This window comes from Peromyscus californicus, unplaced genomic scaffold (assembly GCF_007827085.1).
Source record: "Peromyscus californicus insignis strain IS unplaced genomic scaffold, ASM782708v3 Scaffold_5__1_contigs__length_169319896, whole genome shotgun sequence".
Taxonomy (NCBI): Eukaryota; Metazoa; Chordata; class Mammalia; order Rodentia; family Cricetidae; genus Peromyscus; species Peromyscus californicus.
Genome location: NW_026294573.1, coordinates 44443351 through 44470157, shown reverse-complemented (window position 1 = coordinate 44470157; position 26807 = coordinate 44443351). Strand labels below are relative to the sequence as shown.

At 41.2% G+C, this 26807-nt stretch overlaps 1 protein-coding gene and 1 pseudogene across 1 annotated transcript; one reads left to right on the top strand and one right to left on the bottom strand.

Annotated features, from left to right (window-relative positions):
• The first annotated feature begins 76 nt into the window (after positions 1–76).
• On the top strand, positions 77–25427 carry Tmem59 (transmembrane protein 59). Its single transcript, XM_052716041.1, has 8 exons — positions 77–334; positions 7053–7158; positions 10731–10825; positions 13433–13585; positions 15726–15807; positions 16945–17026; positions 20168–20276; positions 24790–25427. Exons 1-8 carry the CDS (start codon positions 146–148, stop codon positions 24943–24945), a joined length of 972 nt encoding a protein of 323 aa, XP_052572001.1. The 5' UTR covers positions 77–145; the 3' UTR covers positions 24946–25427.
• LOC128096457 (40S ribosomal protein S27-like) lies at positions 15814–16929 on the bottom strand (annotated as a pseudogene).
• Positions 25428–26807: the final 1380 nt, after the last annotated feature.

Below are 26807 nucleotides of genomic sequence, written 5' to 3'. Positions count from 1 at the left end.
CCTGGGCGGGCCTGGGCGGAGCCGGGGAGCTCGCCGAGTCGGAAGCTCCGGCCGGAGGGGCGGGGAAAGGGGCTGGCCCGGAAGGAGGAGAAGCCCTGAAAAGAAAACAGCAACAAGCCGAGCCGCTGTGACAGAGGGGGACAAGATGGCGGCGCCAAAGGGGAAGCTTTGGGTCCAGGCCCAGCTCGGGCTCCCGCCGCTGCTGCTGCTGACCATGGCGCTGGCCGGAGGCTCGGGGACTGCAGCGGCCGAAGCGTTTGACTCGGTCCTGGGGGACACGGCATCCTGTCACCGAGCCTGTCAGCTGACCTACCCCTTGCACACCTACCCCAAGGTAGGTAGGGCCCATCGATCCTGGGCTTCCCTCCTCCCTCACTGCCCATCTCTCGGCTTCCCACACCAGTGTCAGCTCGGGGACCCCAGTGGGGAGTCCGCGCTCCAGCTGCTCCCCCCACCCGCCTCGGTGTAGCTGCAGTTTCCCTCCCGGGTCCTGCCTGCACCCCGCTCCAGCCGTAATTGCCGGAAGTTTGTGCTGCAAGACTCGGTGATAGGCTGGGGCAGCACAAAGATGAGAAAAAGGCGAGCCCTTGGGAGTCTGCCGGGCCACAAGGGAGTGAGTGTATCACTTGCTGGGGGTAGAGTGGAGATGAATGCGAGGTCCTGACCTACTAGCAGCGCGGGGGTGGGGAGGAAGGCGCGAGTGCACGTGTGCACAAAATGTTGCCTGCCCGTGTTGACCGCGCGCCTTTCTGGGTCGGGAGCGCTTTGGGTTCCGGGAGTCGGACAAGCTGACAGTTCTCTGCGGTCTGAAGTGTGAAGTCAGCCCCGGGAGTTGTGAGACGCACTTGGAAAGGGAGGATTTCCTGTCTGTGTTGAGTGACTGTGTGTGAGACGCTGCCTCCGGGGACTGGATGTCTTCGTGAGGCAGCAGTTAAAGTTCTGCCTTCAAAAGAAATACAAAGTAAAATGAACCTCGTCACTCAGTGCAGAAAATAAGGAATCCATGGAATGGATCCAGAAATGCGGCTGTCCTGTGGAAGACTACACCGTAGCTGGAGGAGGGACCCATTCCTACCCCTGGCCCCTCCCCGTAGCCGCTGGCTGGCCTTTACTTCTGCCTCCTTAAAGTTGTTTTTCAGCTTCTTATGAATTCTGTTTACTCAACATTCTAAATTGCTCGGTGACTCTCCCCACCCCTTTCCCATATATAATTAGGGTATATACCCCTCTCCCCTCCTTGCTCTGTAAGCGCTTTCGTTGATGCTGGTGTTTTTTATTCTTGTTTTCTTTCCTCTTTTGTGTGCTATTTGCTTAACCATTGTGGCTAGCCTTCTTTGCTTCCTTTGGCTACAAAGTGGCCAGGATGACAGTTCCAGTGACTTGATGTTCGATATTGACAAGTGCTTTCGGGTTTTTGATATGAAAAATTGTAAATTCTGTACCTTACGGCATTTTGTTTACCTTACATACCTGAGGGTCATCAGTTACAAGCAAAACAGAAAAGGCCCCACACAATTGTAGGAGATGGGATTAGCCTTAAATTTACCGTCAGAGATTAATAAATACTTGAGAGAAACTGAGTGGGGCATGGTAATGGACACCTGTAATTACAGCCTACAGGGGGCTGAGGTGAGAGGGTCATGAGTTCAAGGCCTGCCATGGGCCAACCTTGGGGAGTTGAGAAGGATTTTGACTTTCAGACTTCAGTCAGTAAACCTCACCTTATTAAAAAGGCTTCTACAAGAAAGTTCATCAGTGCTGATTGGCCTAGAATTAGGTTGAAATTTATTCTATACTGTGTTGGTGTGTGGTTACCTCTTTTAAGATTTTCCTAGGGAATTTGTAGTGTAAGTCAGAGTGCTGGGAACATAAATAATTTGACAAACATGTATGCCAAGAATCTCTGGATATTTCTTGGATGTGTTTGTTTTGAGACAGAATTGTCCCATGTGGTCCAGGTTGGTCTCAATCTTCCTGCCTCAGGCTCCCCAGTGCTGCTGGGATTACGGATAGGCATCACCAACCACATGCATACCAATGCCTTAGGTATTGTTATAGCATTCTCTAATTTCTAATAGTTGATGTGATATCAATAAGTCATTTTCTCCTATTTATTAATGTTGGGGGTTTTTTTGTTTTGTTTTGTTTGTTTTTATTTTTAGACAGGGTTTCTCTCTGTAACAGCCCTGGCTGTCCTGGAACTCGCTCAGTAGGCCAGGCTGGCCTTGAACTCAGAGATCCACCTGCCTCTGCCTCCTGAGCACTGGGATTAAAGGCCTGTGCCACCACACCCAGCTATTAACACTGTTCTTAACCAGAACTTCAAATTATTGGTTCCTTGTCTGTCCTGGACTTAAATTTATTATTTATTATTTTTATTTTTTTTGAGACAGCTTTCCTGGAACTCATGATAGTCCCCCTGCCTTACCCTCAGAATTCTAGAATTAGATACATATTTTGGAGTGTTTGTTTGACAGCATCTTGACATATAGCCCAAGATGGCCTCCAACTAACCCCTGTTCTCTTGCCTCCATCTCTTAAGTGCCAAGGCTGAGATCATAGGCTTGTCCACTGCACCCACCTCAAAACTGACTCTCTTACTGGGCATGGTGGTGCATACCTTTAATCCCAGCACTTGGGAGGCGGAGACAAGTGGATCTCTGAGTTCAAGGGTAGCCTGGTCTATAGAGTGAGTTCCAGGACCATCAAGGCTACCCAGAAACCCCGTCTCAAAAAAAAAAAAAAAAAAAAAGACAAAGCAAACCAAAAAAGGAAATAGAAAGTTAAAGCGTCTTGGCCAGAGTCCTCTAACTAAGAAGTAGTAGAGTATAGAACTTGAGTCTTCAAGATGGCTACTGTATGCTGCTGCCATCTCATAATGAAGTTGCATTACGAATACTTCTGAGTTATTGTGCATTGCATACAGGGAAGAAGAGTGTGTTATAAAAAGAAATGAATTCAAAATCTCACATTGCCTCTATTGATCTGATACTGTAACTGGCCGATAGAAATCTCATTTTAATGACTTTATAATTATTTATTGTAATGACATACAGTTTGTAAGTAGATATTTTAAAATTAATACATTTTGCCCTTTGTTCTCAAAGATTTAGTTGTATGATGTCTGAGTTCAAATGTAAGGAACATAAGACATGTTGATAACAAAACTAATTAGAGTCAGTGTGGTCAGTTTTTTACAGGGTAAAAATGATCCTGCTGATCATTTAATTTTTTAGAATTTCATTGTGTAAAGTGTAGGGAAACCATGTTTGCAGAGCTAGTGTGAAGACTGAAGCTAATCTGATTCTTTTAGAACAATGCCTAACACAACCATAGGTAGCTATTTCTTCTCATACTGTGCAGTCAGGTTTGTGCACATTTGCGTTTGTAGTACTGATTAAGAGGATACTTACAACCAAGCATGTAGCTCATGCCGATAAGCCAGCACTTGGGAGGCTGAAGGAGGAAGATTGCTGTGTGTTTTAGGTGAGCCTGGGCTCCCGAGCACAACCAGTCACAAACAAAGTAAGCCAAAAGCAAGGGACAATAGATAACTTGGCTTAGCTAAGTTAACTAAGGGTGAGAAAATGTATATGAAAGTTATCCGGGTAGCTTAGTGACCTTTAATTACTTAGCTGATATTCATTATGATGGGAAGCATTCTTTCCTTGTGATCTATATTAGGAGATTATATTTTCTATAACCTTGCCAGTCACTTGGGATACATAGAGCATGAAATATTTACCATATTTGGGTTTGTATTCTGTAGAATACAAAATATTTGAAATAAAGATATGATTCTTGCTTTTTAAAGAGATTATTTGTATTTTATGTGTTTGAGTGTTTAGCCTGCATGTCTGTCTGTACACTGTGTGAACGCAGTGCTGGTACACACCAGAAGAGGCTATGGATCCCTTGGGTTCAGAGTTTCAGACGTTGTGAGCTGCCATGTGGGTGCTTGGAGCTGAGCCTGGATCCTCAGGAAGAGCAGCCAGTGCTCCTCACAGCTGAGCCATCTCCCCAGACTACTCTTCATGGGTGTTGTATAATACATTGTGTTAACACAGTGCCTGGCACATTGTGGTGTTATTGACTTTATTATTAATGTTATATGATGTACCAGTGCAAGGTAATATGAATATATAATCCCTCCTAGTGTGCAAGATTAATGTGAGAGTATCCTCATTCTCAACCTAGAGAACACTGGGAATCAGAGAGGTTACTAACTTGCCCAAGGTTATACGGAATAAGTGGTAAGGCTGAGCTTTCAGGGCCGATTCCCCACCCACTAGACTCCAGCATGCCATATGGTTTTCTGATGTTGGTTCTGGATGACTTGGGGGGTTGGTTTAACAAAAGAAAAACCTTCTGAGCGAGGCATATTGTCACGTGAGAGCAATCTCAGTACTCAAGAGCTGAGTGAGACAGGGGATTAAGAGTTCCAGGCAAGTTTAGGAATCAGAGCAAGCATGTCAGGGAGTAAAATGTCATCTGGTATGGTTCATGGTAAGAGCTTTTTCTTCCTGCTTCCTGTGTGCAATATAAGGAAATATGTGGTGCTCCAAAAACAGAATTCTTTTTCTGTTTACAAAGCCTGTAAACTGTAAATGCTGATCATATATGAAGTGTAGTTTTTAACTTAGCAGTAAATGCAGTTAGAACCAGGGTATTAAATGTGCCACCTCCAAAGTTGTATAATAAAACTTACTTCATGTTAGGCTTGCAGCCATCTCTTCATATGGGTTGTTGCTGCTACATTAGCTTTACTAATTCTGCTGGAATACAGACTGCTGTATTCCACGGTTGCTAATTGGAATATGCATGTTTCCTCATTAGGTAGGTGCCTGCCAGTTTGTACACAGTGGTTCACTCAGAAAGTTGCATGGGCTCCTTCATCTACACTAGTTTGTTTAAAATACTGTATTCATCAAAGGAAAGAAAAGCTTGTTGATCTCATTGTTTATAGTCTCATTATGCAGTTGCTGTTTTCTAAACATAAAGGACCATCCTAAAAGGGGGGAGGGGGAAAGAACCATCTTTTTTTTTTTTATTTTTCACATAATTCTCAATGCTTATAATTGTTATTTTCTACCTTTAAAACATATTATAAAAATTAAAAAATTATGATGATTAATGTTACTAATATTTATTAAGCACCTCATGTCTCATACTCTTTGGTAAGATTAGTAATCTCCCAGAATTATATTTGGAGATAATACTGTTGTCCTATTTCTTTCTTTCTTTCTTTTTTTTTTTTTTTTTTTTTTTTTTTCGAGACAGGGTTTCTCTGTGTAGCTTTGGTGCCTGTCCTGGGCTCTGTAGACCAGGCTGGCCTCAAACTCACAGAGATCCGCCTGCCTCTGCCTCCCTAGTGCTGGGATTAAAGGCGTGCGCCACCACCGCCTGGCCTCTTGTCCTATTTCATGATGCGAAAATTTGAGATTTCAACAGGTAAAGTAATTTGCAGAGTTTCATTTGTTTGTTTTACAAGAAAAATTTAATTCTGATCTAGCAGATTGCACTAATTGTTCCTGAATGTCACCCTATTGTTCTTGTTTGTATTCTCAGTTCAAGTGAACCAATTAAAAAATAAAGCCGGGCGGTGGTGGCGTATGCCTTTAAACCCAGCACTAGGGAGGCAGAGGCAGGCGGATCTCTGTGAGATCGAGGCCAGCCTGAGCTACAGAGTGAGTTCCAGGAAAGGCGTCAAAACTACACAGAGAAACCCTGTTTCGAAAAACCAATAAATAAATAAATAAAGAAAGAAAGAGAGAGAGAGAGAGAGAGAGAGAGAGAGAGAGAGAGAGAGAGAGAGAGAGAAAGAAAGAAAGAAAGAAGGAAAAAGAAAGAAAGAAAAAGTAAAAGTTTTTGGGGCTGGAGGATGGCTCAGCTGTTAAGAGCACTTACTATTCTTGCAAAAGACCCACCTTCTGTTCCCAGTAACTATGTGGCAGCTCACAAACTCCTGTTAACTCTGGTGCCAGCGTTCTGATAGCCTCTTCTGTCCTCCCTAGGCCCCTGCACACACATGGTACACATATACTCACATGGGGGCGCTCTCTCTCTCTCACACATACACACACAAACACACACAAATTAAAAAAAACTTTTTTAAACATATAAAAAATTTTCCATATGAATATTTGTGTGAATAGATACCTCACCTCATCTTTGTTCTGGCCTTTGTTTTGCCATTTGCTATATGAACCTGGTCCTGATACTTTTGCTAATGAGCTGGTGGTTATGCATTTGGATGTAGCTAAACACTCCAGTGACCCTTGGGTACTTGATAACTCCTTTCTACCTTGTTCAGGGTTCTGATTGTCATTGTTATTTCTATTTCCAATATTGTTACCTATAAGTTGTGGCCACAGAATATGCAAAAAGGGTGGTATTTTTAGCTGCTTGGCTTTTTTTTTCAGTATCACTTTAAAAATAAGGAGCTAAGGACTCACTTGTGAGAGTGCTTGCCTAGCATGCACAAGACACTGGGTTCTCAATCTCTAGCATCACACACACCAGGTGTGATGGCACATGAAATCCCAGCCTTAGGAAGGTGGAGACAGGAGGATCAAAAATACAAGATTAGGAGCTGGACAGATGGCTCAGCCATTAAGAACACTAGCTGCTTTCCAGAGGACCTGGGTTCAATTCCCAGCACCCACATGGCAGCTCACAGCTGTGTAACTCTGGTTCCAGGGGATCCGATGTCCTCTTGTGGCCTCCCTGGATACTGCATGTAGGTGGTACAAGGACATAACTTGCAGGCAAAACATTCATATGCATACAATAAAAATAAATACCATTTTAAAAACAAAATACAAGGTCGTCATTCATTGCATAGGGAGTTAGAAACTAGCCTTGTGTGTGTGAGAGACCCTGTCTATAACCAAATAATTCAAATTAGGAACTAAAACCATTTTCCCCCCTTTTAGTACAAAACTTACTGTATAGTTTAAAATAAACACTAACTTTACTTTCTTGACCTTTTTTTTCCAGCTGAAAGAAAAATCTTATTTTTTGGTAATCGTCTTTGTTTTTGAACTTCCCAGGAAGAGGAGTTATATGCATGTCAGAGAGGTTGCAGGCTGTTTTCAATTTGCCAGTTTGTGGATGATGGAATTGATTTAAATCGGACCAAATTGGAATGTGAATCTGGTAAGATACTATGCTAATGACATCAGCTGTGCATAACAGTGGGGCTTTCTTTGAGTTGCGTTATGCTTTTTATGTATTTTTCCTAGAAAATGACAGACATCCTATTTAAACTAGTCACCCACCATATTGTAATTATAAAATTAGAGTTTTAATAGATGCTGCTAAAAATGTCATAGGCTTGACTCCATCTGTGTTGAGACAGTGTTTATTTTGTGCTATGGATAGGACTCCTTTGTTTAACTGAGCATTCTGTTTAGACAAATGCAGAGGTAATTATCCAACTCATAATTCACCGCTACCTTTTCATGGTAGTATAATTTCCCTAAACCTTTCAGTCAGTTAGTTGACGTAGCTCCAAGGTTTTTACTGAACCAGGCCTTTGACTCTGAAGATTTTAATAGAGTATTCTTTATCAGTTATGCCAGTAAAGATAAATTCTTTACCAGTTATGCCAGTAAAGATAATCAGAGGCTTTGTCGCCAGTTAGCCACTGTTCTTACCTTTTGGTGAAAGAGATGCGTTTGATAAAAGAAACCTATAGTCAGGACACAATGAACGTTTAACTTTGTAAAGAACTATAATGGAATCTTGTCTTTTTTGTTTGTTTTGTTTTGTTTTTTCTTTAGTGTGGTCAGTGTAGCAGGCACAGCTTTCCCCTGACATGACTCTCACACAGTATTGTGTTACTGTGACCTTATTTTTATGGCTCAGTCTCTTCATTGGCCATCTTTGTATATTCATAATACCATGTTCATGTAATGAATCTTTTTCTGTCCCGCCAGCCAGCTCCCAAATAATGATATGGAGACTTCTTATTAATTATGAAAGCTCAGTCTATAGCTTAGGCTTGTTCCTAACTAGCTCTTATAATTTAAATTAACCATTTATATAACCCCTCTTCCATCTTGCACCTCCTGTTTTCTCTCCATGTCTCCTGGCGTCTCCCGTGTGCCTCAATTCCTCCTCTCCCTGGAAATCCCACCTGTACCTCCTGCCTAGCTATTGGCTGTTCAGCTTTTTAGTACACCAGTCACAGCAATACACCTTTACACAGTGTATAAATATCCCACAATATGTTCATTTTATCTAGGACCCCTGAGAAGTATTTTACAGGCACTTCTGTGAGTTGAGAAAAAAATAAAATTGTTGCAGTAGTGAAATTGTGTATCACAAGAAAGAAATGACCAATGAGCTAAAGGAAGTATGTGTATCTGATAGAGAGAGCCCTTTTTCTTTTTCTTTTCTTTTTTTCTTTCAGTGCTGAGGATTGAACCCAGGACCTAGTGTATACCAGGCCAGTGTTATACGACTAAGCTATAGCCCCAGCTTTACTTCAGCCTTTAAAACTCACTATTATAGAACATTTTCTGGTTCCATTTTCTTAGAATTTAGAGTAATAAACTGATTTCTATCAAGGACTAGGGGAGTCCAGCCCCTTGATAGTCCCCTCCCAGGGTCTGGGAAGAATCTATAATCAGCTGATAATTAATCATTGATGAAAAGAAATGAACCTATGTACACAAAACTCCTTAGTTTATATACTTTATTCTTTTGTGTCAGTTTTTTCTCTACACAGCTTCTATTCTGCTCTTATGCCTAGCTCCTTTCTTGCTTGATTTCTCCCTACATTAATTTGCTTTCCCCCTAAGTTCTATCTTAATTCTCTCATCTTAGTTCTGCCCCATCTAGGTTCTCATCCATCTAGTTCCTTCTCATCTCAGCTCCTCTCCCATCTCCTTCTTTCTCATCTTGTTCTTCCCCATCTGGCTCTTCCTCATCTTCCATCTCTTTCCTCTAGTCCTCTCTTCTCACCCTTCAATCTAGTTCTTCTCCGTCTCAGTTTGTTCCTCTCAAGTTCTTACCCATCTAGTTTTTCCATTCTCTTTTCTCTTCTTGGTCTCCTTATTCTCTCAGTTCTCTCTAAGTCTCTCTGGAATCCAGTTATAAACCCAAGCAATAGCAATCCTCTGGCCTAGCAAAGTCACCAGGCTTGAATTCTTACAAGGTCATAAAGGTAGGTAAGAATTTTCCTCAGGCAGTGACCACCAGGCTTTCTTTTACAACCCAAAATGGGAGTGGTAAAAGAGGAGGTCAACTGAGTGCTAATGACCGGCTAGTATATCAAAAAGGGGATCTATGTGCTCAGTCTACATTCCTAGAAGTGGTTAGGTAAGAAGTTAGGGGTCTGTTAGTAAGGTTGTATAAGAAAGGAGGGTCTCTGGTGGCGCACGCCTTTAATCCCAGCACTCGGGAGGCAGAGCCAGGCGGATCTCTGTGAGTTCGAGGCCAGCCTGGGCTACCAAGTGAGTCCCAGGAAAGGCGCAAAGCTACACAGAGAAACCCTGTCTCGAAAAACCAAAAAAAAAAAAAAAAAAAAAAAAAAAAAAAAGAAAGGAGGGTCTCACCCTAAATTGCACAAGAAATAAAGCTATCCACCTGACCTAGGAGACAGGTGTTGTTTCGTATGGCCTTGGATGCTTCATAGGCATTTTAGATAAATACACTGTTAGGAGTTCTTGGAAGCACACAAGAAAATCATTTTAGGAACCAGCTAATATATATTCAAAAGCTAAAATATCACCATATGATCTTATTTTTATGGCTCAGTCTCTTCATTGGCCATCTTTGTATATTCATAATACCATGTTCATGTAATGAATCTTTTTCTGTCCCACCAGCCAGCTCCCAAATAATGACATGGAGACTTCAAATTAAGCCATGGCTTGACCTTTGGGAAAGCTGTTGGATTTTTCCAAGCAGTAGCTTTTGTGACAGTAGCTGATTCCATTGCGTTCTCCTGCAGCTCGAAGCAGATTGCTTTGTTTCCCTCCTACCCTTGTCGTATTGAGATCTTTGTTTTCCAGCTGAGCGATCCCAATACTTAAACAAATAACTAACATACCTTATTGTTCGTCTCTTCTATTAGGTAGTGTTTCTTCCATTTCAGACTTAGAGAAATCCAGCTGGGCCTAGCGGCACAGGCTTATAATCCCAATTATTTGGGAGGCTGAGGCAGGAAGGTTCAAGAACTATCTGGACTACAGAGTGTGTTCAGAGCCAATCTGAGCAACTTGGGAAGACCTTGTCTCAAAATAAAAAATAAAAGAGAACTAGAGATGTAGCTCAGTGGTAGAATACTTTCTTAGTTCTCACAAGGCCTGGAAAAAAAGAAAGAAACAGAGGCCTAGGAAAATCAGGAGTCAAGGGTTTAGCCCCTCAGCCCGGGTTGAGGGCTACAGCCAACAATTGACGCTGTTAAACTTTCCATGACAACTTCAGGACACCAGACTTCCCACTCCATAAACTTAGCTGTGAGGATCCCTTATGTGAATATCATCCTATAGCCAAAGCCCAGGTATGAAATTCATAGACTTGTACACGAGACATTGGACTTGGAGAGAGATAAAAGAGTTCCATTAAAGTATTTCCTGCTAGTGCCAAATTTAGCAGCTCAAAGATATGAAATATTTGTCTTTGTATCTTTACACCCTTGTAATATACCAGATCCCTTTGCAGGCTTCGTCTTTACCACCCTTCTCCTCTTTCTAAGAATTTGCCTTTTTCTCTTGCAGCGTGCACAGAAGCATATTCCCAACCTGATGAGCAATATGCTTGCCATCTTGGCTGCCAGGATCAGTTGCCGTTTGCTGAATTGAGACAAGAACAAGTAAGAGAGACAATGCTGCCTTTCCAAGCTGCCTGCTTATGTGCTTTGACTTGTGTCACGTGACATGGTGGTTGCCAGCATGGTCTTATTTTACTGTTAGATTTTATACTTAGTTTTCATGCGTCAAAATTATGTTTGCAAATGGAAAAGTTAATGGAATATTTCCTTTTTAAAAAAAAATATTTATTTATTTATTTACTTTTTAAATTATGTGTATACATGTGTTGGGGGATATGCACATGGGTGCAAGTATTTAAACCAGAGGCGTCAGATTCCCTGAAGCTCGAGTTACAGGTGGTTGTGAGCCATCTGACATGGGTGCTGGGAATCGAACTCAGGTCCTCTGGAAGAGAGTACATGCTCTTCATCACTGAGCCATCTCTCCAGCCCCCTTGAGTACTTTCTTGAAATGCTTTTCTGTTAAAAATGACATTTGCACCCATAATCTCACTTTTTTCCTCACAGTCCATGGCTAAGAGAAATTGATGTTCCTTCCTCCACCCACTTTGCCATTGCTTGAGTCAGACCGGATCACTTGTCCTCTGTATTGCTCATTAAAATTCCATTTTAACCCTTTTCAGTTCTTCTTTATCCTGGCCTAGATATCTTTCTTTCTAAATGGAAATCCTGCCATCCTTCGATCATATGTAATTCAGCAGTTCCAAATACACATGGGGTTGAGTATAAACTGCCTATCATAGTTTAGCTCCCGGGAGCCTCTATAGTATCATCTCTGAAAGTTCCTTACTCCTCATGAACTATATCCCAGGGGAGAGATCTTTATTTTTAGAAAAAAATGTTTTTAAGTAAGTTTTGGACAGTAATTTTTCAGCGTGTACAAGAAATATAGTCTGTTGGTAAGAGGCTCAAGAGACAGTGTGTACATTCATGAGAGTATGTCTCTGTTCTTTGGACTCGCCCTCTGTGAAAATGATCCTCTGGCTGCTGGTTTTGCTCCACTATGCAGCCAGGGTTACTCCTACTGAAGTACTTTATACATGCACAAGGATATGTAAGTGATTTTTGTTAATATAAGCATGTAAAGAGCTCCACTTCTTTCACCATATGATATTCCATATAGATGTGTCATAATATTAATAACCCCTTGTTTTGGGGTTGACTTCTCTAGGCAAGATCTCATGTAGCCCAGGTTGGCTTTGAATTTGATATATAGCAGAGGGGGACTTGACTCTTGATACTTTCTCCTCAGTTTTAGGATTACAGGCTTGAGCTATCACACCCAACCAAAGCAGCCCCTTGTTTGTGAACATGAAGTTTCTTTCTAATATTTTTGTTTTATTATTATATGTTATATATTTTATAAATTTGTGAGTATATCTATAAAATAAGAATATAAGACTAGAATTGTTGAAATGTATGAGGTTTTAATTTTGAGGAATAGAACAAAATTGCTCTCCATGGAATTTGTACGATTTTTTTTTGTTTTTGTTTTTTTAAATCTGGTGTGATACTTGGTGTTTCTGATCCTATTCCCCATGTGCCTTGTGAATCTCTGACTCTGAGGAAGTGTGATTTCTTTGTGAAATCTTAATTACCTCACCCTGTTTGCAGTAGGCTTCCTTCCTTACATACACACGCTGCCCTGTGTTATTCATTTTCCTATATAAATTATTCTGATTAAACACGGGGATACATTGATGATTAAAATAGATATAGTATGTAGGCATGACATCCTTGTACCCTCAGCTTTCAGGATGCTAAGCCTGGAGGATTACAAGTGTGAGGTTAGCCTAGGCTACATAGCAATATCCCATCTCAAAAAATAAAAATAGAAATACCCGGTCTCTGATCTCTAAATTTGTAACCTCAATAAATACTTATTGAGTAAATTTGTGATAGGCTTCATAGCTATTACATGGAAAACTGGATCCTGAATACAGAACTTCTTATTCTAAAAGCTGTTCTTTGCATTGTAATAGCTTTCGATGATGTCTCTCCTGATGTAAGATGAGCCAAAGCTATCCCTAGAGTGCAGCAGTCTATCCCGAACTTGTGCTCTGGGGTCGATGTTGCTTAATAAGTTACGGAGTCAGAAGTGGAGGTAGATTGAGGTGATACCAGTTGGTGTTCAAATCTTGTCAGGCATGCCCGTTATATATATTAATGCCATAAAATATACCCTCAGCATTCACTGTAATCAAGTCTCATATTTTCTTCATACATTTTTTCCTTTGATGTTCATTAAGACGTGATTTCTCCTATATGGGAACATTAAGGATAAGAATGATGTGATTTGTCCTTCCCCATTCAAATCTGTCATTTGGTAGTCCTTATTTAATGAGATCTTAAGAGTCTCCATGTTTGGGGGCTTGACTCAAAGTCTGTTATCCTGATGGAGGTCATGGGTTGTGGTTAAAATTGTTTGGTGAATTTAAGTAGCCTGGGATGTTCAGCTTTACCATAGTTAACTTGCATCAACAACAGTGTTTAGTCTAATGCTGATGATTTTGATTATTCATGTAATTATCTTTAACCTTTCCCATTAAGATTTGAATCATCTCCATTATGTTGATGTTGTTCACGTGTGTATACATATTATAAATAACGTATTTCTTATTACTTAAAAGTTTTTATTTGTTTGTTTAGCTCATGTCCCTGATGCCAAGAATGCATCTCCTTTTCCCTCTAACTCTGGTGAGGTCGTTCTGGAGTGACATGATGGACTCTGCACAAAGCTTCATAACCTCTTCGTGGACTTTTTATCTTCAAGCTGATGATGGAAAAATAGTTATCTTCCAGGTGCCTCACAAATTGACCTAATATAGCAATAGTCAGTGAACATGTCTTATATGAGTTTCTCGGCATAGAATCGTGTAATTGATCACTGATTTTTTTTTTTTTCTGAGACAGGGTTTCTCTGTGTAGCTTTACCTGTCCTGGATCTCACTCTGTAGACCAGGCTGGCCTCGAACTCACAGAGATCCGCCTGGCTCTACCTCCCGAGTGCTGGGATTAAAGGCGTGCAGCACCACTGCTCAGCTTTAAATATTTTTGTCACAGTGCTGTTTAATTGGCCTTCATGGAAACATTGAGCAGTGGGACACAATGTAATTATCTTTCCTTCTGTACCTTGAAAGCCTGACCTCAAGCTCAGTGGTTCTTATTTGGTCTTCTTAGTTTTATAGTGACTAAATTGATTAAATGAAAAATCTAGATAGAAAGATAATCATATACTTTGAACATAAATATAAAACATAGACACTAGAAAAAGGCATTATGACATGATAACATAATACTTAGTTTATAATATTTCTAACCTCCTATAAGCTTAGTACAGATACATTTTGCTTTCAAGAAAGGTAATTTTTCTCTTGTCTAATAATTTACTGTGTGATAAGATGTTAATAAGTGCTGATCTAGAAAGCTGTACTCAGTTGTCCTAGGGTACCTATGATGGATTGTTCCAGGATCCCGAGGATGGCAAATCTGGGGATACTTAATTCCCTGATATAAAATAACATTGCAATTTGCATATAACCTACAAACTCCCTCCCCATGTAGTTATGGGTCATTTAACAATATGGTTTTCTTGAACTGAGATGGCTACAATATTGCTAGGTGATAATATTATTACAGTATTACTGTTGAATATCCAGTCAGTTAACTGAAAGTCATGTAGCACACGAATGCACTTTAATTCATCCAAGTTACTTATGATACCTAACACAGTGTGAAATCTGCACAAATAATTGTTATGCTGCCTTGTAATAACAGGGGAGACATCGATGCATACTCAGTACAGATTTTCCCCCATGACTGGTTTAATCATGGATATGAAATGCAGTGACATAGAATCCACAGATATAGAGCTGACTGTGTTATCTGAAATATTTAACTAGTTTCATGAAGTTGTATTATCCCCACTTATTGATGAGGAAGCTGAACGTCCAGCCTTCCTTAAAATCATACTGTCAGTTACTAATAGTATTCAGCTCAAACTTGGAGCACTTTACCTTCTAGACCCATACACCATCTTATTTACTTTTAATTCAGTAAGTTCCTCATATTTATCAGTCAACAGATTGTTGTTATAACACTATCTTCTTCTCAAGTAGTGAGCCACAGCTTTTTTAAAAAATTTATTTATTTTTATTTTATGTGCATTGGTGTTTGACTTGCATGTGTGTCTGTGTGAGGGTGTCCGATCCCCTGGAGCTGGAGTTACGGACAGTTGGCAGCTGCCATGTGATGCTGGGAATTGAATACAGGTCGTCTAGAAGAGCCGTCTCTCCAAGCCCAAGCCACAGCTTTAATTATTATTGCTAGTTGAGTGGTTTACCATATAGCTACTTTGCGATTTTTAGCATAATCCTGAGTTTGGGTCCTCTGCACTTAATTTGATGGTAAGAAAACACAAGAATTTTGCTCTTTTAATTTATCTATAAGTTCTGTGTCCCAAAGCTACTAACATAAAAGCATAAGTTAGTACTCAAGAGTGGAGCCCTTTCTGATTCTTCAGAGGATGAGAGATTATCTCTTCCTGTCAAGTCTTTGTCAACTCGAGTGTAACTTGGTGGAGAAAGTCCCTTTCCAGAGGCGCAGAGATGTAGAATGTTTGCCTGTAGTGTGTCAGCTTAAGAGTTAGAGAAGAACAGAATGTTTCAGATGAGAAAAGAGATAATATGTAGAATATATATTTGGTTAAAAACCTAGGCAGGCTACTGAATTATTTCTGATCAATTGAAATTGGAATTCATTTTTACAAGGTAATAGTATTAAAGTATTGTGGTTAATGTGTTTTATTTCTTTTTTTAATGCCATACTTCTGTTACTGTTTCTTCTATTTGAATGTTGATAGTATAGATTGTGTGTTCTAGAACTTGTTACTAAAATAGCTTCTGAGGTACAAATGACTTAATTGCTTTCATTATCCTTTTAGTCTAAACCAGAAATTCAGTATGCACCGCAATTGGAGCAGGAGCCTGCAAACTTGAGAGAATCATCTTTAAGCAAAATGTCCTGTAAGTCATATTTAAATAGATAAACTTTAGCTGTCAGATCTGTTGTAATTGCCCACTCTGACTGCTAATGCACTGGATCTGGGAATCTAGGGGGGTTTGTATTTCTAACAAGTTCCACATCCTGGCAATGCTGATAACCATGGGACCACCTGGAGAAGTACTGTTCTAAACACTGTTTCAAAGCATGCTTTGAGTATAAACTAACTAAGCAGTGGTTTTTTGGTTTTGTTTTTATTATCCAAAATGGGATGCTTCCCACTCATCTTGAATCAGGTGCTTTTCAGTGCTGCTTCCTCCTGAAGAGCATCCTTGGTCAGCCATGCTTTTCCACCTGTAGGCTGACAGAGGACAGTGGAGCAGCCAACACACAAGACCACCGTCTGTGCATGGCTAAAGACTGTGGTGATCTTATAGCATCCTGGGCATTGCACATCCATAAAGTAGGAATTGGGGCTCTGCACCAGGCGCTTTTTCTTGTGTTTCCTCTTTTCCTCTTCTGGAGAGGGATGAAGGAGATCCTTTGCGAGAGGCATGTTCTCGTAGGGAGGTCGTCACCACCGGAAAGTTGTTTTTTTTTTTTTTTTTCAATAAACCAAATAGTGACACTACCTTGAAAGTATGAGTTCACTATTCTCTTCTTATTTCCATGCTAGATATGAGTTTTAAATCATCGGAACATCAAACATCAGGCTAAAGTAGAGTGTACCTGATTTTATTGTTGAGTGGGAATGAGTGGATAATGCTAACATAAGCTGTTTCAATTAGAATAAAACAATTTCTGTTACTTAAGCTCAGATGTAATCAAACAGAAAACATCAGTGTCAAAAACATTTGAGCCAAGCACGGTAATACACATCTTTAATCCAGCATTTAAAAGGCAGAGGCAGGCAGATGGTTGTGAGTCCAAGGCCACTCAGGGCTACAAAACAAACATTTGAAAATAAGGCAGGAAATTCATAATATGGTAGAGTACCCATTTGGTTTTTGAGGTGTCAAAGAAATTTTAACACATAGACTGTGTCAGATTACACTCACAAAAATTACCTATAGAATATACATATCTAGAAGAAGCCCGTGAGACCAGCATTTAGGATTAGGAAAATACACATTTCATATACCTGTGCTTTATTATTTCAGATCTGCAAATGAGAAACTCACAAGCACACAGGAACTACCTTGAAGATGAAGAAAGTGATGGTTTTTTAAGATGCCTATCTCTGTATGTATTTCTTCTTAATATATATCTATATATATAGATAGATATATATAGAGAGATATATCTATATATACAAAAGATAAAATCTGGTTTATGTCAGTCATCCTGTTTTTGTTATTTTTAAATTTTTAAATTAGATTTAAAAATAAATATAACCGGGTGGTGGTGGTGCATGCCTTTAATCCCAGCACTCAGGAGACAGAGGCAGGCAGATCTCTGTAAATTCACAAGAGAAACCCTGTCTCAAAAAAAACCTAAATAAATAAATAAATGAAATGAAAATAAATATAAATTACATTTATCTATTATATGTATATAAAATAAAAATAATTATAATTTTAAATTAGAAGTTTAAAAAAGAGATTTTTTTTTAACTTCCTTTCCAAACTTGTACTTTTGAATAATTAGTCTAATTAGAAGCAAGTAATTGTACTTTTTTTAAAATTGACACTTTCTACCAGGCAGTGGTGACATACACCTTTAATCCCAGCACTGGGGAGGCAGAGGCAGGTGGATATCTACGAGTTCAATGCCAGCCTGGTCTACAGAGTGAGTTCTAGGACAGCCAGGGCACAGAGAAACCCTGTCCCCAAAAATAAACAAACAACACCAACAACAAAAGTGTGCCAGTGAGATGGAACCCACTTGATGGAAGGAGAGAATCAGCACCCACAAGGGGTCCTCTGACCCCACACACTAAGTTAAAAATAAGTAAATTAAGCTCAACTCACCAGTATGTCTGAATGATTTAGGATGGGATTTTTATCTGTGTGGACAGATAAGCAGTTAGAAGAGAGAGATTAAGAAGAGCTAGGGGATGTCAGCTGTGTGCCAGGGACTCCTGGGGGAACAGGAAAACGGAGGCATGAGTGATGGCTACCTCATGCCCCCTCCAAAGAAGGACGGTAGGCATTTTGATGGAGTGAAGGGTTTTATCAAAGTGTACATGCTTCTACTCACAGGAGTGACAATTGAGGCCCGCTTCTCTCCTTACCCCACAAAGAAAGGAAAGGAAGAAGAGAAAGGCCATGCATTTTATTTTCTACTGTATTGTGTGCCAGATGAAGCGTTTTGATAAAGCTGCAAGTCATTCTGTTTCACTGTGCTTTGTTCTAGGGAGTCCTTCTGGTCGAGCATGACACTACAGTGAAGTTTTAAAATTATAGCTAGTGTGTGTGTTTACAGTTTGTGGGGATTGGTTCTCTCCTTCCACTGTGTGGGTTCCAGGGATTAAACTCAAGTCATCAGAGCTGGGCGGCGAGCATTCTTACCAGCTGAGCAATCTCACTGGCCCTAACCTAACAATTTCAAAGTAGTCTTTTGAATGACTTACTTAGAAAATAACTAACTTTTAACTAGAAGCTTATTCTCTAGAAGTTTCTGTATATAAACATGAATTATTATAATATATTCTGCATTTGAATAAAGAGTGTCAGGAAGAGTCCTGTATATAATGGATAGATAGGAACCAGGAGAGCTGTGAGCAGGAAATTAAGAGGCTGGATATAGGGCAGAGAGGTCAGGAGGTCATGGAGATGGTTGAACATCTACAGGGTCTACTTTGCTTTGCTGAGGAAAAAGATGCAGTTGAAGATGAGCCCCACTCCCTGTCTCGACTAGTTGCTGCAGTCTAGACACCAGATGTGCCCTCGCCCGTAGCAGTGAGTTCTAGTGCTGGGGCAGGGCTGGGCCATGCGAAGGAGAGTGGGTGCTCTTCAATTAGCATCTCTTAACTGTACCTCCTTAAAACTTAGCATCAAAGGGAATTGCGTGCTTTCTGAAAGTCTGCTTCATTTAAAGTACACTTAAAAATACTTTATTTATTTGGGTATGGGTGTGCATGCCACAGCACACGTGTGGAGATCAGAGGACAGTTCTCTTTCCACCAGGTAGATTCCTGGGATCAAGCTCAGCTCAGTCTCCAACAGCCCAAGTTCCTCTTCATTGGAAGACAAACAATGACTAGCAAAAGTGGATGGATCAGTGGTGATCCATAGGACAGGTCCTTTGGCCGTGAAGGACCACGTGAGAATTAGGGATTGTCACAGGTTTTGAGAGTCTTAAATGCCCTCCTATCTTAAGATTTCTTAGTCTTAAGGAAAATATAATGGTCACAAAATGTTTTATAATCCATTTAATCTGCATGTTTGATATGTTACAGAAAAACTGACTTCTGGAAGTTAGTTTTGAATTCTTTCATAAAACAAATGATCATTTCATAATTTACCTTAACTTTTAGAGGTATATTCTTAAATGAATATCATTGCAATACCTGTAAATTAAGGAACATTATGTTAAATTTATAGGATAATTGCTTGCTTTGTCTAATTTAGTAATTAGAATGTATTCAAGTTTGTGGCCCAAACTTGTAATCCTAGAGAATTACAAGTTGGGAAGGTGGGAGCCCCAGGTCAGTGTCGTCACAAGCTGAGCTTGAGGCCTGGGCTACAAAAAAGCCTGTCTCAAAAGAAAATAAAAATGACTGGGCAGTGGTGGCATGCCTTTAATCCCAGCAATGGGGAGGCAGAAGCAGGCAGATCTCTGTGAGTTCAAGGCCAGCCTGGTCTACAGAGCAAGTTTCCAGACAGCCAGAGCTGTTACACAAAGAAATCCTGTCTTGAAAAACCAAAAAAAAAATAAAGTAAATAAAAACAGAAATGCTCTTGACAGTAATTTGATGGGTTTTTTGTTTTTTGTTTAGTTTTGCTTATGTTTTTTTCAAAAATAGGGTCTTACTATATAGCCCTGACTATATAGTAAGTTCTATATAGTTCTAATATAATTCTGTATTAGAACTCACTATATAGGCCAGGCTGTCCTGGAACTCAGAGGTCTGCCTGCCTCTGCCTCTGGAGTGCTGGGATCAAAAGTGTGTACCACCATGCCCAGAAATTTGAGGTAATTTTATATATGTAGTAAGAAGTCTATATGTCTGATTTCATCATTAATTATTATTGTAAGAGTTATGTAGTAAGGCTACAGAAATGTTTGAAATAGAGTAAAGAACATCAAATCATCCTAATAAACTAGATGTAGTATTTCCTTGCAATAAATGTTTAGTTAAGTGATTGTAGAGCTAGTTCACAGAGTTTTGTGTTCTGAGTATGTGAGGCATGGGACTAATCATTGTTGTTCTTTTTGCAGTAACTCTGGGTGGATCTTAACCACGACTCTGGTCCTCTCGGTGATGGTGTTGCTCTGGATCTGCTGTGCAGCTGTTGCTACAGCTGTGGAGCAGTATGTTCCCCCTGAGGTAAATCTAATTTAACCCTTGGGCTGCTTGAAGACAGAGCTACATGAGTAACCATTTTAAGTGCCTTGTTTAACTAGAAAAACAAGACCCTGCTAATAGAAGGAGATTTTATGGTTTTGCTCAGGTGAGGCTGCACACATTTTGAAAACAGGTTTGCACCCTGGGCGTGGTGCCCCCACTCTGCACTGGCATACCTGTTGATTGGCTTGAGCACAGTGCCCCTGTGCTTCTGTGAGACTGGAGAGCTGCTGGCACTCCACGAAGCTGGGATGTGAGAGAAGACTGGCGGAGTCTGAAAATTAGGAATTAATTGCTGTGGTATTGGGTTAGAAGCTACGAAACCAGTCTTTGGTTCTGAGTTCTGTGTTCTGGTAGCTAACCTCAAAGAGACAGGACTTGCTTCCTTGGTAATTAAAATTTAACTGGCCCAAGAAACAATTGTTTAGATAAATAGTGTTTGGGAAAAAAAGCTGTAATTTGCTGATTCAATTTAGTTTCCAAGAATAGCAAGTTATTTATATAATTAAATGTTGGATGACGTCTGTTGACATCCAGTCCAACTGAAACCAGTGAGAGTTCTGTGCATCCGAAATGCCACAGGGAAAAAGGAATGGGGAGGATGAAAATGGAGTCTGAAGTAAGTCTTTGGCACGATAGAGCAGGTAAAGGTGACTAGAACCTGGGACAGCGTGCTAACTAGCCAACTTTGTTCTTTAAGATTCGCAGAATATTTTCTTGTACACCAACCCAACGTCCAGCAATATTCTATTGCAAAAATGTCCCCCTGGTTTGCTTTTTGAGACAAGATCCAAGGCTGGGATTACAAGCCAGCACTACCATTCCTGACTTTTTTTTTATTCCTGTGTGTGGGTGTTTTGCTTGTATATGTACATGCACACCCTGTGTGTGCAGTGCACACAGAAGCCAGAAAAAGCGTTTGGATCCCCTGGAACTGGAGTTACAGATGGTTGTGAGTTACTATGTGGGTGCTGGGAAACAAACACTGTCCTCTGGAAGAACAGCCAGTGCCCATAACCACTGCACCATCTTTCCAGCCTGAGTCACACAGTGGGCCTTATTTTATTTTATATATGAACAAGCAACTTTAGAAAGTCAAGGTGGTGTTTCTGTGATTACTTAGCTATGAAGGTATTGAGGCTGGAGTGAAGTTGTTGGTTTTGATGCAGGGTTTCATGTAGCCCAGGTTGGCCTTAAACTCCCTCCATGGTCCAGGATGACCTGACCTTCTGATCCTCCTGCCTCCACTTCCTGAGTGCTGGCCTTGTGAGCATATGCCACCGGGTCCAGATTGTGCCTCGGGCCCGCTAGACAAGTGCTTGACCTACTGTGCTGCATGCCCAGCTCTGAAAGGTTTCAGTGCTTTTTGTTGGGGGATATTTTTGTTTGTTTGGTTGGTTGGTTGGTTTGGTTTGGTTTTTTGAGACAGGGTCTCACTATGTAGTTTAGGTTGTCCTGGAACTCACCACATAGACCAGGTTAGCCAGGGGTTCACTGAGATCCACCTGCCTCTGCCTTTTGAGTCTTGGATTAAAGGTGTGGCCACGGCATCTGGCATTTCTTTATTACTAAGTCAGCACACACAGAAGGTTTCATCATGACGCCTGCATACATCTGTCATTAGCTCTTGCTGTCATCTGTCCCCTTTCCCCACGGGCTGTTCTCCCTCCAGCCCTTTCCCTTTTTCCCCAGTTAGTGCTCTGCTTTCCGTACACGTTTGCATCCCTCTATTTCCCACTGCCTTTGAACACGTTTCCTCCCCTTTCAGTTGCCTTTTTTTTTTTTTTTTTTTTTTTTTTGTATTTGAGGTAGGATCTTACTTGGTAGCCTGTGCTGGCCTAGAATTTACTGTGTGTAGTCCAGGCTGGCCTTTCTCATAGCAAGTCTCTGAGTGTTGGGATTGCACCTGGTTTGGTAAAGTGAGTGAGAGGTGTAAACAGTAGTTGCCCAGAATATAATGGAAAGCAGGCACTGTGCTGGGATTGTCAAAAAAGCTTTTAAATCAGCGGCGGGCTGTCTTGATCTGAACTTGGAAGAACAGGTAGTCAGATGTGGATTAGCAGAACGGAAGGTAGACAGTTTTACCCATGTGCAGAAAGAATAAGCTCACTGCTGGGCGGCAGTGGCACACACCTTTAATCCCAGCACCCGGGAGGCAGAGGCAGGCGGATCTCTGTGAGTTCGAGGCCAGCCTGGGCTACAGAGTGAGTTCCAGTACAGCTAGGGCAGCACAGAGGGACCCTGTCTGGAAAAACTTAAAAAAAAAAGAATGAGCCCTTTCTTCTGGGCACTGTTCTATGAGGTTCCTACATTTGCTCCTTCAGTCCTCTCTGCAGCCTTGTGAGGCCTTGTCACCCCTGCTTTCCAGATAGGAAATCTGCAACACATTTCGAAACTACCACCAGTCAATGGTAGAAGCACAAAGGGTACTCAGCCTCACTCCAAAGTCACTGATCTCCTCCCTCCAACCCCCCACCCCCGAGACAGGGTTTCTCTGTGTAATAGTCCTAGCTGTCCTGGAACTCACTCTGTATCCCAGGCAGGCCTCAAACTCACAGAGATCCACCTGCCTCTGCCTCTGCCTCTGCCTCCCAAGTGCTGGCCAGCCACCATTGATCTATCTGTCTGGTCTGGAGCCCTAAGCCAGGCATCAGGAGCTGCTGTCCTCAGTGCCAACCTTAATACTGGGAAAGCTGACATCTCTTGGACTGTGCTTCCTGCTTTGCCCTCCCATCCCTCACCTGATTGGAAAGTACTTGTTGAGGTGGCTCACACAAGTCCTTCCTTTCAGATAACTCTTTAAAGATGTAGTGTGTGTGTGCGTGTGCATGTGCGTGTTTGTGTGTGCGCACGAGTGCATGCCCACTGTGTGAATTTATGTGCACTATGTGTGAGAGGCCCATGGAGGCAGAAGAGGGCATTGGATCCCCTGGAATTGGAGTATAGGTGGTTGTGAGTGGGTGTGTGACTCCTGGGAACTGAACCCAGGTCCTCTGGGGTAGCATTCTCTTAACTGCTGAGTCATCTCTCCAGTCTCTCAGATGGCTTGATCTTTCTCGTGACAGGATGTCACTGCTGTGATAGGTTTTGTTTGGATTGTGTAATTCTGTGAGACAATTTCTCCATTTTTTTTCTAAGTTCTTTGCAGGAACACCTCGGTTTTCTGCTTTCATTCTTTTATTTTAGAATCTTTTTTAAAAATTTTACTTAGAGCTGGGCGGTGGTGGCGCACGCCTTTAATCCCAGCACTCGGGAGGCAGAGGCAGGCGGATCTCTGTGAGTTCGAGGCCAGCCTGGGCTACCAAGTGAGTTCCAGGAAAAAGGCACAAAGCTACACAGAGAAACCCTGTCTCGAAAAAACCAAAAAAAAAAAAAAAAAAAAAATTTTACTTAGATGTATGTGTGTGCCTACTTGTCTATATGTGCACCATGTACATGCAGGAACTAAAGCAACCAGAAGAGAGCATCAGATCTCCTGGTAGAGTTAAAGGCAGTTATGAGCTGCCCAATGTGGGTGCTGAAAACTGAACCCAAGTCCTCTGCAAGAGCTGCAATCTCTCTTAACCACTGAACCATCTCTCCAGACCCGATTTTATTAGTATCTTATTGAAAGTAACACTATAAGGAATTGTATGTATTTACGAAGGTCCTTTCACTAGTATTAGAATGTTTCATTTATAGTCTATGCTCTTAGAGACATTTAAAGCAGTACATGTCATTTTCCTTGTGTGGCAAGTTAGACAGCTGCAGTAAATTATTTCCCTCTGAACAGACTGAAGGTCATAGGGGACTTGGTCGCTTGAGGCATCATCAAAACTCCAGAATGAAAGCTCTTGATGTGGCCATGTTAACTTCAATTAAGCTAAAGCAAGTTTACTTGGTACTCATTTGTTACGCCTTTAAGGATTTAAGTTAGGATGTGTGGGAAAGCTTCCTTTGGCCATCTACAGGGGACCTGGTTTCTTCCATAAAACATGTTCCATTCTTGCCAGGTGATGATGGTGCACACCTTTAATCCCAGCACTCGGGAGGCAGAGTCAGGTGGATCTCTGAGTTCCAGGACAGCTAGGACTACACAAAAAAATCCTGTTGAAAAACAGACAAAACAAAACAGTCAAAAAATATTCTCCATTCTCAAAGATATAGATAGAATTTTTCAAACCAAATATCCATAGATTAATTGTGTATGTTGCTTTGATTTGTTTTGGGTTTTTTTTTTGTTTTTTTTTTTGTGTGTGTGTGTGTGTGTGTGTGTGTGTGTGTGTGTGTGTGTGTGTGTATGTATGTGTGTGTGTGTGTGTGTGTTTTAAGACTGTATCTTACTGTATGGCCCTGGCTGGCCTGAAACTTGTAAGGAGCATCCTTCTTCTGCCTCGCAAGCACTGGCAGTGTGCACCACCAAGCAGCCCTAGAGATGGAATTGTTATTTGGAAACTTAGTTGGAGAGATTCCTGAGCATCCAAATTAATGATGTGTGTTGATTTTTCTTTTGCAGAAGCTGAGTATCTATGGTGACTTGGAGTTTATGAATGAACAAAAGCTGAGCAGATACCCAGCTTCTTCTCTTGTGGTTGTTAGGTCTCAAACTGAAGATCACGAGGAAGCAGGGCCTCTGCCCACCAAGGTGAATCTTGCTCATTCAGAAATCTAAGCTTTTTTAAAGAAAGTGTCGTCGACACATAAACTTCCATTCCTCATAGAGCTTTTTAAAATGGTTTCATTGGATATAGGCCTTAAGAAATCACTATGAAATGCAAATAAAGTTACTCAACTCTGTGAAGACTTTATTTGCTGTGACTTTACCTGTATTTTTCTAGTCATTTAAGACACGGACATTGGGTTGTATTTTTATTTTACTAATATCTGTAGCTCTTTTGTTAGTTGCATTGGTTTTTGGTTTTCTCCTGTCTTAGCCAAATTCTATGAGCTGATCATTGTCCTCCCCACCTCCTGCCTTGACACTCGGTCATCTTACTTAATAAGCTGAATGCTTAGGATGTGCTACTTCTGCCTAGAAATGGCCTCCAAACGTGTACTCGGAAATATAGCAGAAAATGTTATTTAATGACACTACATTTTCAGTTGTACTGAATTGAAATCATTAAAATTTATTTGAATAATTATGTATTGAAACTTGCGTATCAGACTTTCTTGTTCCTCCCTCTTACCCTTTTCCAACCCAGAGCATCCTGAGGTGCTGTGTATCTGCTGCTCTGTGACAGGCTCATGGCTGGGGTTGAAGCCAAAATGACCTTCTCAGAGTGGCATTTGGTGTGATTTTTAGTGTGTGGATGTGGGTGTGTGTGTGGGGGGCATTTGCATGCCACAGCAGTGTGTGGAGGTCAGGGAACAGCGTTGAGGAGTCAGCTCTCCCTCGTCGGGGGAAGCAGGGCCTCTCCTCGTATTTCTACTGCTGCAGGCCGGCTTGAGAGCTTCCAGCTTATTCAGCTTCTGTGAGTTCTAGGAAGTCATGTGACAAACTCAGGCTATCGGGCCTGCACCACGAGTGCTGAGGTCCCTCGGCAGTCTCTCCTGAGGTCCCATTTGATGAGGTTTTTGCACAGGTTAGAGTTGAAAGAATTTTTCCAAAGGAGTTGTTTATCCTCTTTAAAATAGCATCAAGATATTTTTAGAGAAAATGACATTTTAAAAGTATGAATTATCCTCTTGTGATATAGGGTTAAGTATAGATTTGATTGGTAGAATCTTAACATTATTACCCTTCCTTTATCAACAGGGATAGAGATTTATTTTTTTTTATATACTTATGTATATAGGTGTTTTGCCTGTATATATGTACACACTTGTATGCCTGCTACTCACGGAAGTGAGAAGAGAGTATCAGACAGTTGTGAACTGCCATGTGGGTGCTGGGACCCTGGGGGAGAGCAGCCAGTGCTCCTAACTGCTGAGCCAGCTCTCCAGTCCCTAGTAATAGAGATTTAAAATACGGGCAATATTAGATACCATCATCCAGCAGATCTTAGTGCGTTTCTGTGTCATCACACCAGGAAATGTTAGATTCTTGTGCTAACCAGTGTCCTTGAACTCAGAGCCTGTGGAGGCTGCAGTAGTGCTGTCTTTCACTAGAGTGCCTCACACTCACCCTGGGGCTGGATTGTCAGGTTTCCTAAGTCAAAATACAGTTGACAGCTAAGCAGGTAAGACTTTGGTCACAGTAAATAGGATTTGTATTTTTAAGATAGTCTGTCTAGATTTGGAAGACAGAGGGCTGTGGGCCAGGTCCTAACACATGAGTCTTGTGTGGGGGCATTTCATATCTGGACCTGGGTAAGCCTGGAGAACTGTGAGAGCACGTGGGAGGGTCACTAATTCTGAGAGGAAGTGGTGGCCCAGTTTCACCCTGGAGGGAAATGGGAAAACTAGGAAAGATAGAGGAACAGTGTTCCAGTCAGTGGGTACGATGTGCTTGGGGGGAGGGGCTGCAGGTTGCTCACGCATGGCATAGCTATGAACAATAAAAGGCCTCAGTAAGTCTTCATCCGGGGCATA